At 42.3% G+C, this 14,693-nt stretch overlaps 1 protein-coding gene across 1 annotated transcript in view; it reads right to left on the minus strand.

Moving 5' to 3' along the window:
- apobb.1 (apolipoprotein Bb, tandem duplicate 1) overlaps positions 1-14,693 on the minus strand; it is a 36,826-nt gene extending 22,133 nt beyond the window's left edge. Inside the window, exons 1-11 of the mRNA XM_028040696.1 lie at positions 14,609-14,693; positions 13,554-13,767; positions 11,868-11,900; positions 11,662-11,774; positions 11,435-11,580; positions 11,185-11,332; positions 10,632-10,784; positions 10,254-10,378; positions 10,073-10,158; positions 8,437-8,881; positions 8,216-8,330 (exon numbers count right to left, since the gene is read on the minus strand). Of these exons, the coding sequence (XP_027896497.1) occupies positions 8,216-8,330; positions 8,437-8,881; positions 10,073-10,158; positions 10,254-10,378; positions 10,632-10,784; positions 11,185-11,332; positions 11,435-11,580; positions 11,662-11,774; positions 11,868-11,900; positions 13,554-13,608 (1,419 nt within the window). The 5' untranslated portion in view covers positions 13,609-13,767; positions 14,609-14,693. The remainder of the gene's footprint in view (positions 1-8,215; positions 8,331-8,436; positions 8,882-10,072; positions 10,159-10,253; positions 10,379-10,631; positions 10,785-11,184; positions 11,333-11,434; positions 11,581-11,661; positions 11,775-11,867; positions 11,901-13,553; positions 13,768-14,608) is intronic.

Below are 14,693 nucleotides of genomic sequence, written 5' to 3' on the forward strand. Positions count from 1 at the left end.
CCCATGATGTCCTGTGGGATTCTGTTCATGCTGCCTGGCCGTATGAAGCTGCCGGAACATCCCTGTCATTTCCACCATTGAACACCAGCCACTCCCCTGTGATCTTCCGGGTACATCGTCCTCACGCGTACCAACCATCAGCTGAGGGGCTAAGTGCACTCCCAGATGATGCCAGAGACCAAGCCATTAATGGGGGTTGGACAGGCCCCTGGGAGCTGACCACATGGTCACATCTGATTTTGGAAGTCATCAATGACTGCACAATTCCTGTGGTGGATTTACCGGACGTGCCAAGGGAAGATGGAGTACGCTGCTCAGATATGTATTACTACACCACTGAGGTGGACGGGTGGGGCAGCAATGCGGTAAGACCTAAGGAAAAGTCTTGCCTGTACTGGATAACAGCGGAGTCCCAGTTTCGGGATGGAGTATTGCAACACCCGGGAGGAGTGGCCCACAGAGCGGGTACGCCCTCCGATCCTAGCACCTCCTGCCAGATTCAGCTGTCAGTGCGCATGATCACCGTCCCCTTTAAAGGAATCTACTCCGTCGGAGCAGCCATCAAAGTGGTGCCAGACGAGCAGAATTACGCCACCGTGTCCTACACCGAACCGGAGCCTCCTAAGAAGAAACCCAAGACCCACGCCTGGCAGAAGCTCGCTTCAGCATTTCCATGGAGGAAGAAGAACCAAGACTAACGGATAAACCGGAAAGGGGAAAACGAGTCGTCAAGTCCCAACGTCAGTCAAAACCCACAAGACGGACAGGTACAAAGGTTTTTGTAACTAAAATGTTCAAAGTAGGAGCTGGAGTCTCGTCGGGACTATCAGATAAAGGTCCGTTCCTGAGACTCCCTACTACCTCTATTCTCCTGGATATGCCACGAGAAGATTTCACTCCTTCCAATCCGCTCACCGAAGCATATTTTCTCAAGTACCTCATATATCTTCGACCCACTGATTTTCAGAACACCAAACAGGTGGGGGAAAGTGAAGAGTACACGTCACCCCCTCCAACGAAGCCACATTTATTCATCCCCACCGCACCGCCTGCTTGGCAAGGACGAGGGTCCAATAACACGGTCCATTATGCATCAATTTCACCTATGAGCCCAAGATCTCTGCCATGGACTTTTAATACAGTGTATCACAGGGTACAGGGGATCGAACTACGGATAAGGTGGGGTCCCCATTACCTTGAACCACTGCAAGGACTATATTGTGAAATTTCACTTAATGACATGATTATTTGGACCACATCACCAAGTATGGCAAAAACCATAGTAAAGAGGGAAATGAATCCAGAATGTTATATATTTAATAACACCAGGCTTCCATTGAAATTAGAAATAGACAGGGTCTACCCCAACCCACCACACCAGAGGATTTTTACCCCATCAACCTGGGGGTACCGCACCAGACTAACTTTGCATGGGCAACCTTTGTACACCTACATCTCAGTACCCGCCCCAATAGGGTACAATCACGAATCTTGGTATGACCAGGCGTTGAAAAACGGCACCGCCCAAGGCCCGTTTCCTCGGCCGCACTATTGGAGGGTGTTCCACTGGAAGTGGGTGTGGAGGGGGCTGGAGCCCGACTTACCCTACCCCTCTCCTATATTTACAGCCTTGCAACAAAGAAGAGCCACCAGACGGGTTGCAAAGAACCCGGCTCACCAAGGCTGTATCAAGGCTTTGAGAAAAATTTGTGCAAAGCCTGATGCACCGGATCCCAGAGAATCACTAATCTGGCCAGAATGGATGCTATCGGCATGAGGCGCAAGCCTACAGACCAGGGTTGGCTGGACTCAACATCGGATTCGGACAGCTCTTCTGACACTGACGACGACTCGGACACCTCTAACGAACCCTTGCTACGGAAAACGACTACGATAACAGGAAAATCCCTTTGCCTGAAAGGGCTGCTGACGCTTCTTGCTCTGCTATTTGCTGCTGCTGTTCTCGCTACGATCTTCTACTTCATCGGAGTTGGACCGTGGTACCTTACGCACACAAAGGTCACTTATGGACATTCCAAGTATGCCACTTTCAACTGCTGGAATACAAGCACCACGGCTATTTTTGTGCCATGGGACAGCGAAACTTCTGCCCAGAATCGAACCGGATTATTCGCCAAAGACAACGGCAAAAAGTATGTGGAAAGCCGAGCCTACAAATTGAACGACTCCTCCCTAGACGACCTCTTGAATCGGACCTGGGAGATCTACGCCTATGACTTCCTCGACACCGGAGCGCTCTGCTGGATACGGGTTCTACAGCGCCAGGAGCGACGGACCGTGAGATGCAACTGGATTCATCCGGATCGAGGCTTTCCACAATGGCATTGCAATATGGCCTGTCGGTCGCTACTACTTTTACCTGAACAGGGATACTGGGATACCGAAGTTATATACCCGGCCCCGCACAGGTCCACAGGCTGTCGAACCTGGCTCCCACGAGGGGAGTTTTGGGGAGACTATCACCTAAATTGCAGAGAAGATGCCAACATCACAGAGCGAGAGCGGATCAACAGAACCTCCCGAAACGACTTTCGCAACTGGGTCACGCGGCCCCCCCCCAACAACAGTTTAGCTAATATTACGGCTTTCCTGATTCGGCAAGGTCCTACACGGTTTATGTACCAATCTGACCAACAACATTGTTATAGGCACCACTTTAGGTGGTTGAATGCCTGCCTCTGGAATAAGTTCGTCAAATGCAGGGGCCAAAATTACATTGTAACAGCTGTAGAAGAATACTGGACGGATTTATGGCATTCTGTACGCACAGTACGTACAGAAATTGAAGTCTGGCTGAATAACACATTCCCATGGACATATATAGCAACGGACCAAACGTTCTTTGTGGGAGACTTCCCAGAGGGGGCGGTTCGCTCTCCTGCTGGATTAGAGGAGCTACACATTGCCAACTTGCGTACCCAACGCCTTCCAACTCCTGAAGATCTTCTTCACGCTCCTAAGGGTGATTTTGCAAAGATTGATAAGTGTGTCGCCAAGAGGATTTTTGACAGCCTCAACGATACTTATTGGAGGAACACCCTATCTTCACCACGATGTGACCTCTTACAAGAAAGCCATACTTTATTTTCCGTATGGAAGTATCACTGCCCTGATCCCGAAACCCTTCCTACCGCTAAATGGGCTCTACAAGCCTGCTATGAGGATTATTATCGAGATTGCGAATGGGAATGGTGGGGACTCCAACAGGAAGAACTTCAAGCCTGGGTTATACCATGTCTTAGTGAGTCCACCAATTATTGGATCAAGTACCAGTACCTCGCCACAGTTTATTCTAAGGACCGCGCGATTTGGCCTGGAATTTTTTGGAGACCTGAAAACTACGTCAACCCGAGACCCTGGCGCATGACTTGTAAAAACAACACACGACAAGTCCTTGAATGTGTCATCAGTTTGGCCAGAAGACCCTGCCACGAGGTCCGAGGTTGGGAAAGCTACTGCAAACAACATTATGCCGATGAGTATGACACTCACTCTTCTGAAGTTACTTGGCGCAAAATCAATGGTACTTGGCGGAGGGCCATAGTGAGCGGACGGACCTGCACCGACGCAATTCTGGGATACCATCTCCAGAAGCGCAAGAGCATTCTGGGTCTCCCAGTTCCATTCATCCCAAATCCCCTGGTGGCCATCGCCGAAGGACATGCTTTCCGCAAGAATCTGTGTGATGGGCACACAGACCCAGGGTTTGATTGGGTCGGGCCTAACCTTTTGTATTCCAATCTCACCTGCGAAATCTCCAAGGAAATTTGGGAAAAATGTGGAAAAGGGTCTGACCAACATGATTGTTACTGGTTCGAGACGTTGGGATCAGCTATCGTGACCACCCTTACCGACGTCGTGGAAGGCGTTGCTAACATTGTAGAGGGAGGCCTCCACATCGTCGGACAGTGGCTGCTAGATGCTCTGAGCCTGCTGTGGCCATACATCTTGGGCCTACTGGGCGTGGCCGTGGCTTTAATCGTTGGCAAAATCGTCCTGGAGGTGTGGCTGAAAGCACTTTGTCGTTGCAAAAAGAGGGAGTGCCAGCCCCTCCCTCCGAAGGAGGAGCCTGCTTCTGCATAAGAGAGAGCTCTCGTGTGCCTACGAGCCATTCAACCTTCACCGCCGCTGCCGACAACACCGGAACCAAAAGAACAACCATTGGACATCATGGCATCCAACTCTTCAGCCAACTCATCAAACCCCAACTCACTTTTTGCACCACTTCAAGTGAGTACCTTTGAGCACTTAGGGGTTACCCTGGCCTGGGTACTCTACTGCCACACTGGTTCCTGGCCCAGAGGACATCCTATGAGGATCTTCGTTGCGCTACAAGGATATGTGAAGCTTATCCTACGACCCATCATCCTCCAGAAATGGGGGTTAGCTTCATCCCTCTTCGCTTGTTACCTGATGGGCCGTACCCGCATCAACTGGCGCAGGGGCGTTGTGGTCTGCCTATGGCTCGTCACTGACACCACAGCCCTGATACTGGAGTTGGTCGCTGGGAGCAGTCATGCCACTCGAACCGCCCCACTTAAGATCCTCACAGCTATTCTAGAAGGGCTCTTCGCAGTATCTATCCTCGTCTACTTAGCGCGCCAAGCCTTGTCCATCAAAGGTCGGGGCAGGCGCATATGGCTACAAAAGTGGATAGTTCTGGCTCTTTGGGCAACGGTTTGGGGGATCTTGGTGGTCCTCTACTGGCTTCAGGAGACCTCAGACCTGGCCATCGTTGTATGGATGATGACCTATGCTGCAATATTCCATGATTCAGCTCATGTCTATGATCGGGGCGAACCAGCTCCAGATCATGATATTCCGGTTCCTGTGATTAATTCTCCCTGGCTGGCAGCCCAAGCAGGCACACGAGCTTAAACCGGCTACACTCTCCGCTTTCGCTTTTGCATAATCGTTGTGTTATTGTTAATCCGAAACCCCTAATCGTGAAGTTACCTAGGTTGCTGTTTCTTCTCAGGCACCAACCTGCTGTGTGGGATGTGGAATCGCCGCAGAGTCCTATGGATTCATATGGGTTGCATCGTCCTCCCGCTGGTGTCACCGTTGCGTGAGCAGCCGTATCACCGATGTAACGGCAATTCTCTGCGCCACAGGGCAAGGAGATTTACCTTACATAGCGGCCTCCACATCTCGATCCCTGGAACGGGTGCACAAAATAGTGTGGACCTCTGCCTTTGGCCAAGAAGACGACGACCTTATAACATCTCCAATGCACACGGGACTCCTGCTGCCCGTGATCCAGAAATTATGGGAGCACCAGCTTACTCGACAATGCCTGCCTACTCTACACCTTCTCGATGGACGAGTTGTGGCAGTGGGCGAGTACCTTCCACCAGCGTGTCCCGGGTCGCCGGATATGTTTATCGATGTCGGATGCCAAACCAGCAGTGCGACTCACAGAAAAGGTACCCAAACTGAGATTCTCAGTTCATCTCACCAAGCGTGCCAGACAGAAGACGCCCTCTTCGTGTCATCTCCTTCACCGGATCCGCCTTCAACCGATATGGATTTTCAGGATCTGCTGACTGAGTTGGAGGGATTCTGTGACAACCCACCGACACTGCCAGACTCCGAGATGGATCTGTCTTCGCTTCTGCAATTTTCCCTGGAGGACATTAGCCCTCCCGGATCAGCAGGATCTCCACTTCCTCCACAGTTGGACGCCGAGTGCTGGATTTCTCCGCCGTCCAATCTGACGGAGTATGAGGTTGTGGATACCTGGACACCATCATCATCTCCGGTTGCCTGCTACGAACAGGACATCTTGACTGCTGATTGCGGTGATGGATTTGACCTCTTTTGACCTCGGACTTTGTGTTTTCTGCGATGCACCGTCCGATCTCAAGGAGGGGGTGTCAAGAAAACTGGTATGAGGTTTGAGATCTATCCAGGTACACACAGAAAAAGGTGCATGAAAGCCTGAAGGAAATAAAGCAATCTTGTGTTTTGATTTATAATGATTGAGTGTTTTGATAATGATTAAGTTGAACATGGATGAATACAATAGGTAAAATGACTGTATGTAAGTAATCACTGAATGATTCACTGAATGATTCTGAAGTGTACGAATCATGATCTGTACTAACATGACAACAATGCAATGATTAAGGTTTGATGATTTATAATAAGTGAAAGAGGTGATTAATGCTTATGATTAATGCTTAATGGAAATCAGCACATAGTTTTTAATATTTGACTGTGTTTAAAAGTTAATCAGAGGAAAGCACATAGGTTTTAATGTTAAAAAGAAAAAGGGAAAAAGCAGAAGGGGAACTTGTGAGTTCCTGCTGTCGCAAGCAGTTCTGAACAGATGGCCAGACGCACAGGATGGGTGGGGCAGTATGGTTGGCTAAGAACAACACGCTGAGGAAAGGACGGTACTTTCCATCCCAGCCAGCAGACAGGAGGAGCCGAAACCACGTAAACTAACACTCCCCATACACATATATGGCAGAGAACTGTATATAAGCAGACGGAAAAGGAGAAGTTCTTGTTCTTTGTCTGCGGCACCGAAGTAGAGCTAACACGAAGAAGCAGATCGAGGAAACAACAGCAGACCACACCCTGAAGCCACGGGAAAAGCTGAAGCTTCGTGCCGCCAAAGGGAGACAAGTTCCAATCGTCCAACCCGGGTTTCTGATTCGATCGTCGGTCTTGCCTCAACCCAAACATTGCAACAGACTTGGAGAAAAGACAAAGGTTCCGGAGGGATAAGGAGTTGGGTTTTCAAAACAATTGAACCCTCTCTACTTTGCTCCTATTCTAAAGAGGATTTTCCACATAAAGGACAAAGATTCAGACCAAGGTTTTCGGACGATCCTGTTGCCAAAGATCCACCACCAACTGGGTATGAGTAGAACTCGCTTCCTAAAAAGCTATCTCAGAATCTGTGACATAGGTTAGGGAAAGAGACAGAAAGGTATGATTATACATGTTGATCTTATTACACTGCTCTTGACTTGTATACAATTGATTATTGATTTGTATGTCACATATCCCTGCTTAAGCTTGCTTAATAAATTCTTACTCTAAAATTCTAATGAGGTTGGTGGACATTGGAATTAATTGAGTCATTTAATCATTTTTTTAGTTCTTTTAATAAAGGTAAAACTAAGGTACATGGTTCTAGTAAAGAGGAGGCTTCATAATTTCCTTTGGCGAGAGTAAAATAATGACCCAGGGACTTACATCCAAGTCACTAAATTTAATCTAGCCGGTTCCAAGAGCAAGTTATATTTTAGAAAGCGAGCTACCGTTAACAGGAGTGGTTATTGGAATTACGCAGCTGTGAGGGCTACTCAGCTGACTGTTTCTTAACTGAAAAGGGTCGTAACTTCTGGATTGGAGGTAGTTAGAGCTAGACGAATCGCTTTCGACACCAGTTTAAATAGATTATCTCTTATAGATCTCTTTTAGGGTAATACCCAGGTCTTAGAGATTTTCCGGACCTGTTAGACAGAGAACTGGTCAGTAGTCAGCCCCGGAGGGTTGTGATGAAGTGGGCGGGGCTAGCTATTGCAGGATAACGGACAAAAAATATTAGTTATTTTGACAACCCAAATACCAAAAGGAGAATTTTGGAGGGAGGAACCTCACATTGTGGGATGTTTGTTACTTTCCTGCAAAAATCCTACAGTTAAAGGAGCAACAATGGGAAACCTTTTGCTGAACATTCCTAATATAAATGTAAAGACAAAACCGAGGTGTATTTTTCAACAAGATAAAGTTCCCAAACATGTAACACCAAAACTTCTCAGAGGCAACAAGATGATGCAATCAGTAAGTCAACCAGTGTGCAACTGAAAACATATCGAAAGAACTGTAGATCTGACGAGTTTTCTCATTACAGAAACATCTTGAAGTTGTCACAAAAACAATTTTCTACTATTGAACACATTATGTTAATATGTTTGATCCTTATTTCCTATGTCTTCCATTTTGTACAAAAATTACTGAACTGTGAATGGGTTAATTACGTTTCTATATGTGGGTAACATATATCATTACTAAATCCAATATAAATTTCACATCACTAGACTCATTAGAAATATATTTACCAATAAAATGTGGATGTTTTCAATACTTATATCCCCTGCCACATGTTACTTTCATTAGATATTTGGTACATTCTGGATTTTTGTTTGTATTTTGAGGTAGCAGTTGCGATACTTGCCCTGAGTGTCAGGAATGTGTGGTCCTTCGCCCCAGTACAGTCGCCCAACTGGGAAGCCATGAACTCAGCAACAGAGTGGATCTCTGGAATAGTTTTTTTCTCAACTTTGTGAAATCTGTAGAAAAGACACAATGATAAATGCAAAAGAGTAAAATCATGCACTTGGTAGAATAGTAGTATTTCTGATTAATTTTACACAAAACGAAGAAATGGTCACCTACCGTTTGACAACATTGCTCAGGGCATACATGATGGGCTTACTAGGTTTGTATTTGGCCATTTTGAGCATATCATTGATCAGGAGCGCAGAGGGATTGGACATGAGTCCCAACGCGAAAACAGCAGCATCAACCTCAATGTCTGAGGTGTCAAACGACCTGAGGATATGCATGATTGCACTGCTGCACTCGGGGGTTCCACACTGGGCCAGAACCTGGTAGGTCAGGAAGCGGGACAAGGCGACGACCTCGGGAAGGGCAGCTTTCAGGGTTTCAATCTTCATTCCACGGACTGTGGAGATGAGGGTGTGGAAGAGGTGTGCCCTCCTCTCTCCTTCGGTCTCAGGCAAATTGACCAGTTGTCTCATGAGATTCACGGCCGTGTCTTTATCTTGGATGCTGCTCTTGTCCTCGACAATCTCCATGGTGAGATCCTTGACGTTGTTGTCTTAATATAAAACAATCAGACATCTGAATTAATTGTTATAATCTGCAAACCACAATGTAGTTTCCAAAAAGATCATTTGAAATGTTTAATAACATCCTCAAAACTTTCCACGGTGGTATTATTCAAAATAATACTACATACAATACAAGAAAGATATTTTCTTCGTGCAGATTTCCACTCCTTTTTTTTTTTTTTTTTACTTTTACTTAGCAATCATTCCACTCACATTGTTCTATTTTCAGTCTCTTTCTTGTTGTATAAATCTGATGTTTAATAGATGTTATTTAGGTTTCTTTGTTGACATGCTGAATGAATCCTCAAAGCACTTTAGGAGTAATTTTAGTGGGCCAGCCACCACTGGGAAAGTCACTGTTACAATATTGTTTCCATTTGTGGATAATGAAACTCGCTGCAGTTCTCTGGAGTCCCAAAGGATCTGGAACTTTTTCCAGACTGATCGATGTTAATGTCTTGTTTCCGTTATATCAAAATATGAGGTTTGTCTTCTGAGACTTTTTGACCGTCATGTTGTCAGACTGACTTTCTTGATTCTACAAGTCCAGTAGTAGTGAAAACCACAAAGACTGAACTCAGCCTTTCAAAGAATGTGTTTAATTATACTTGATTTATCACGTAAAAGCTCCATTTTGCATTTACTCATGGTAACTTCTTTTTTAAGCAAAACTGCAAGGAGGCAAATACATTTTCACATCACTGTGTACAGGTTAAGCAACCTTTTCTGCCAACTCCATGACTTTCCGAAAAAGAACCACGTTTTACTTCAATTGAACAACAGATTTTTTTTAAGTCACATTTTGGTTGGACGAAGTGCTGGTTCAAAAACATATCCCTAAAACATCTTTAAAATGTCAAATAGTCACGTCATGTTACTATTTCATAGATTCAAATGGTCAATTCATTCTAGCGTACCCCCATTTCCTACACTTCAACAGACCAAGTGTTTATCCTTTGTCTATTTAATTATGCTGGTAGTTTATGCATATAAGTAATCACAAATATGCTAACATAACTTCAATTCTGTTCTTACCGTTTACCTATATGATTTCTATTTACTATTTATACAGGATAATAATTAAATAACCATAGTCACTAAATTGCAACATTCTGTCTTATTGCCTGACTGAATTTTTTTAATGATTTCTGGAAAGTGACCTTTAAGAGAGGACTTACCACGTTCAAATACTCTGTCATTGTGAGAAGAAACCTGGACCAGAGTCAACTCCTGCTTTCCAACATTGGTAAATCCATATTTTCCCCTGTAAAAAAACAAACATATAAACATAAGTGAACAGAAATTTAAGCATGAATCTTTGTTCATTAAATGATAACACTCTTGAAGGATTTGATTTACTTGTGGGAGAAAGGTATGACGAGGTGTTCTTCAGTGCAGGAACCAGAGGTCATGTGTTTTTTCTCATTATCAAATTTGTAGTTACATGTTTGGGAACTTCTGACCAGCTGAGCCAATGGATAGTGCTACAAATTAGGACAGCGTGAAGTTAGTAACGTAGACCATTTAAAAAAAAACACAGGTGAAATGTTTGTGTCGTCACATAACATCAAAGTTTTATAAATTGCATTGCTAAATCTCATATTTAAGCACAGATTCAACAAAGAAAAATGAATATGATTAAATCTGTCAAGAATAAAATGTTGTTTTTTTTCACAGATTATTTGTGCAAAAGCATTTCCTGTGATCTCCTTGCAGCATGACTTTAGGGAGTCTTACCATGCCAGTGATAAGTGCCAGTGGGCTGCTGTGATCTCTTATGGGCTCAAACTTGTCACATGTGGAGAGATCCCTGTGCAGGCTGATGTCAGTGTCAATGTCCTCTCTGGCATTGCTCTTGTAGGAAGTCATGCACTTGCCATGGATGGTGGGCTAACATAAAGATGGAGAATTAGAGAAGATAAATGCATGATGGAAATTGGAAATATACATTTAAAGAGCTCCCCATGCTTAATGGCAGCTTCGGTAAAGCCTTGTAAGAAGCCTTTAAAATAAGTAAAAACTTTATAAATAGTTATATTAACAAGATCACAGTTACAGCAACGTCCTGTTCTGTAAAGTTATGAATCTGAAGGAAATAATAAAAAATCTCTAAAAGGAAGTTGCTGCAGGAGAGCCAGCAATGTTGGCACAGAGGATTTCCTGAAAAAAAAAATTCATTTTAATTTAGTTTTTGTGTGCTTTATTTTTTATTTTAAGGCTTTTTGCACATCTTTTCCAGGGGTGCCATTAAGTTTAGCCGTTAAGCATTTTTCTTAATAAATCCCTCTACCATGTTGCTGTTCTTCTCTTCCTCCAGCAGAGGCACAGCCAGGGCAGAGACGATGCCTCTCTTGAAGTTCAGAATAGTTGTTGTTTCGCCATCCGCAGGGAAGAGTTTCACGTCATACTCACCCTCAACAACAAACTTCAGAGGATGCCTTTAAGAAAATGTGTAATATTTTTTATTTATAAATCAATTCTTCTTCAGAAGTTTTTTATTTCTTCCTTTTAACACCCATCCTTCAGGTGGATTGTCTTACCGTTCCATTTCGGCGGCAAAGCCGTTAGAGCTTGCGGCTGGAAGGAACACGGGGTTGCCATTTGCATCCGTGTCCACCACCTCGCTCAGACTGCAGCCTGTGGTGTGCAAGATGAAACTGCACATCTGTGGAACTTCAATCTCAACCTGTGTAACAAATCAAAGGCTTTTTATTCTGTCTTATGAACAGAAAAAAAAGTAAATCTGATGATTATAAAACAATTCTACCTTGCAGGAGGCCTTGGGACCATTCTTGAGCTTAGAGGCCCCACTGACAGCATTCAAAGATTCAGCTTCATATTGGTATTCATATTTGTGCAGGGGCTTGTACCTTTGGGCCACTAGAGGAGATCAAAAAAAGATTTGAAGCATCTTGATTCTGTATCATGAATGTTTGATCATTCTAAAGGAACAAAATGCTAAAAGCAACTTACGCAGACAAGTTGAAAATATTTCGTCTTGGGCAACTGTTAATAGAAAATCAGATTATTTAGCGTTGTTTTTGGTGATATTTCTCTAAGGGTAACAAAATAATGATGTATACTTGACTTGTAGTAGTGCGGTTATAAATTATTATGCTTAAGTGTTCCTTAATTCACTGGTTGTTTGTGTTCAAAAAGTCAGCAAATGCAGAAAGACGTCATCACAGTTCCCCTGGTCCAAAGTGACACCTTCAGTTGTTGAACAGTTTAAACCTCAAATTCATTTGGTATTTTTGTGAAAATATGTCATCAAATATCAAGTTATTTTCATCCTAGGCATGGATACACATTTTTCAGGAAGTTTTAAATCACACCTGACAAGAACAAGAATAGGACTTTTTTTTCCCCTTTTCTTTGGTTGCTTTTTTGAATAGGAAGCATGAAAAATCTTTTTATCAGAGATTATGGAGATGATATGCACAGTTCATTTACATTTTATTAAGTTTATTAAAAACATGACCATGGAATTTGACAGTTACCAAAAAAATATCGAAAGGAATCAATATGTATTTATTGTTAAAGTCTAAATCGCTAATGAAACATCGTAAGCAATATGAGAAACATTTTAAACTGCAAGCTAAAGTGTTATCTCTGTTTAGAGTGAGAATAGAACAACTCAGGTTTCCATTTCTCAAAAAGAAATAATATTTTTATGACATAATGTTTTTTGTCAGTTTTAAGGTCTGAGGGTCATTGTGAGGGAAGTATGAAAAAAAAGAAAGTCAAGGTTTCACATATGGCAGCTTTCCCAGGCAATTAGTGAATTAGTTAATTTAGCCATCCATAAGGGTTCTTCCTCAGACCAACACAAAACGAAAAACATTGATATGAGGGACTAAGCCAATGTCTGGCAAAAGTTGCTGTATTTTGCCTGAAGTGAAGGTTTATTGAGATTAAATAACAAAACTGAGTTGGTCAGCAAGTGAGTAGAGGAGCAGAGACTTTTTGGAGATGAAAAGTCTAAGTTCAAGGATTAGTTTGTGCAACACAAGCAGCAAAGCTAAAAATGTTCAACTTCCTAAAAAATGAAAACAATGAACAAAAGATTAACTCAATAAAAATTGTAGTATTTGAAAAATGTAAAATAAAAAAATGTAAAATGGTAAAAAATAAATCATTTGTTATTTTTATTTATTTTAGATTTAAAAAACCATCACTTTAGATTAAAATAATATTACAGAAAATGTACTTTTAGTAAAAGTACATTGTTAATAAGAGATGGCTACAAATAAAGAAGGAAAACTATTTTCAAAAATCATTCTGGAGTCATATTTACTATGAAATGCAATCACACTGATTGTTTTTGATCAGTTGCCTATTCTAGAAAATAAATAGGCAGCATGCCTTTAAAATTATTTACATTTTGAAAGCATATATTTAAATTCTATATTTAAATTACACTTTGTCACTTAAGACTTAGAAATCAAAGATTTGACTTTGAACTTGACTTTAGACTTGACTAAAAGACTTGTGATCTGCAAAATAATGTTTTGAACATAAGTTTACAGTAACGCTGGGCTACATTTAAAAACTCATTAAATGCTTGAAATTCATGTTAAAGTACTTTACATTTACTGTTTAGATATGAGCATATTTAAACATAAACCTGTGATGTTAGATGTGTTGAAAGGTACTCACGAGCCAAGGCTGATATACTGAGGAGCAGCAAAAGGCAGAGCTTAGAGACCCCCATGGCGGGCTCTTTGTAGCTCTCTCCTCCCGGGTTGGTGAGTTCTCAGTCGAGACTGATGTCTCTGTCTCAGCTCGGCTGTTTTATACCGACACCTGGACTCTGTCAGAGGGCCGCGAAGCACAGACAGCGCTTTGAACGCTCAAAGTCCACTGCACACTCCTGTGTAGAGGACCAAAGGCAAAAGGTTTGAGTATGTAGCTCGAAGCATGCTTACAAAAACTTGTACTTTATTTTAGATATCAGTTTTTGGTAAACAGTATTTGAGTTAAATGAGAGATAGATTTTTTTCTTTGTATGGTCATTAAAAGTTACTGAAATGCTCTAATTTTATTTGTTGCTTTCAACAAGAATCTGATGTGTTGTCAGCAATTAAACACATTTGTTATCGCCTTTGAAATTATGCTTAGTGTTCACTATTTTTCTAATGTGCATGCACAAAAAGATAAATATGCTTCTTGTCAATAAAAGTCATTTAACTATTGTATTCGTTAGATCAAAAGAATTTCATTTGATTTAGTGAAATATTCTAGTGCAACACTGCAGAGATTAGATTTAGTCCACAAAGCATTTCAGAAAACAAAAAATGTCATTCTTGCTGCAGAACTCAAAGTTCACTCTTACCAGCTTGATGCTGCAGTCTGAATTAGGTCACATATTAGTGATCACTGAGTGATCAAAGCATGATTTAGACACAAAGTCCCTGCAGTCTTTATTGGGAAAAGATGATCTTATCAAAAACTTTATAACTTGATATCTCTGATTTGAAGAATAACTATTACTCTAGATTTATTTTCTTAATTATGTTACATTCAGTTGGTCATTTAATGTTCTTTTTTTTTTACTGGTCTACCTAATCAGTGTTGCTGTTAGTATATTAAACACTAGCATGTGTGACCCATTTAACATACATTTTTTAAAAGGATATTTGAGAACTAACACATGGACTTTCAAATGTAATTATTGCTTATCAAGACAAAAAAGTTATTTTAGATGTACTTACTGCGTTTGTCTCTGGTACAAGAGTCAGCTGCTTGTTGTTCCTTTTCCACTGTCAACAGTGAAGACAGAGAAAACATTTACCAAAC

This window comes from Xiphophorus couchianus, chromosome 15 (assembly GCF_001444195.1).
Source record: "Xiphophorus couchianus chromosome 15, X_couchianus-1.0, whole genome shotgun sequence".
Taxonomy (NCBI): domain Eukaryota; kingdom Metazoa; phylum Chordata; class Actinopteri; order Cyprinodontiformes; family Poeciliidae; genus Xiphophorus; species Xiphophorus couchianus.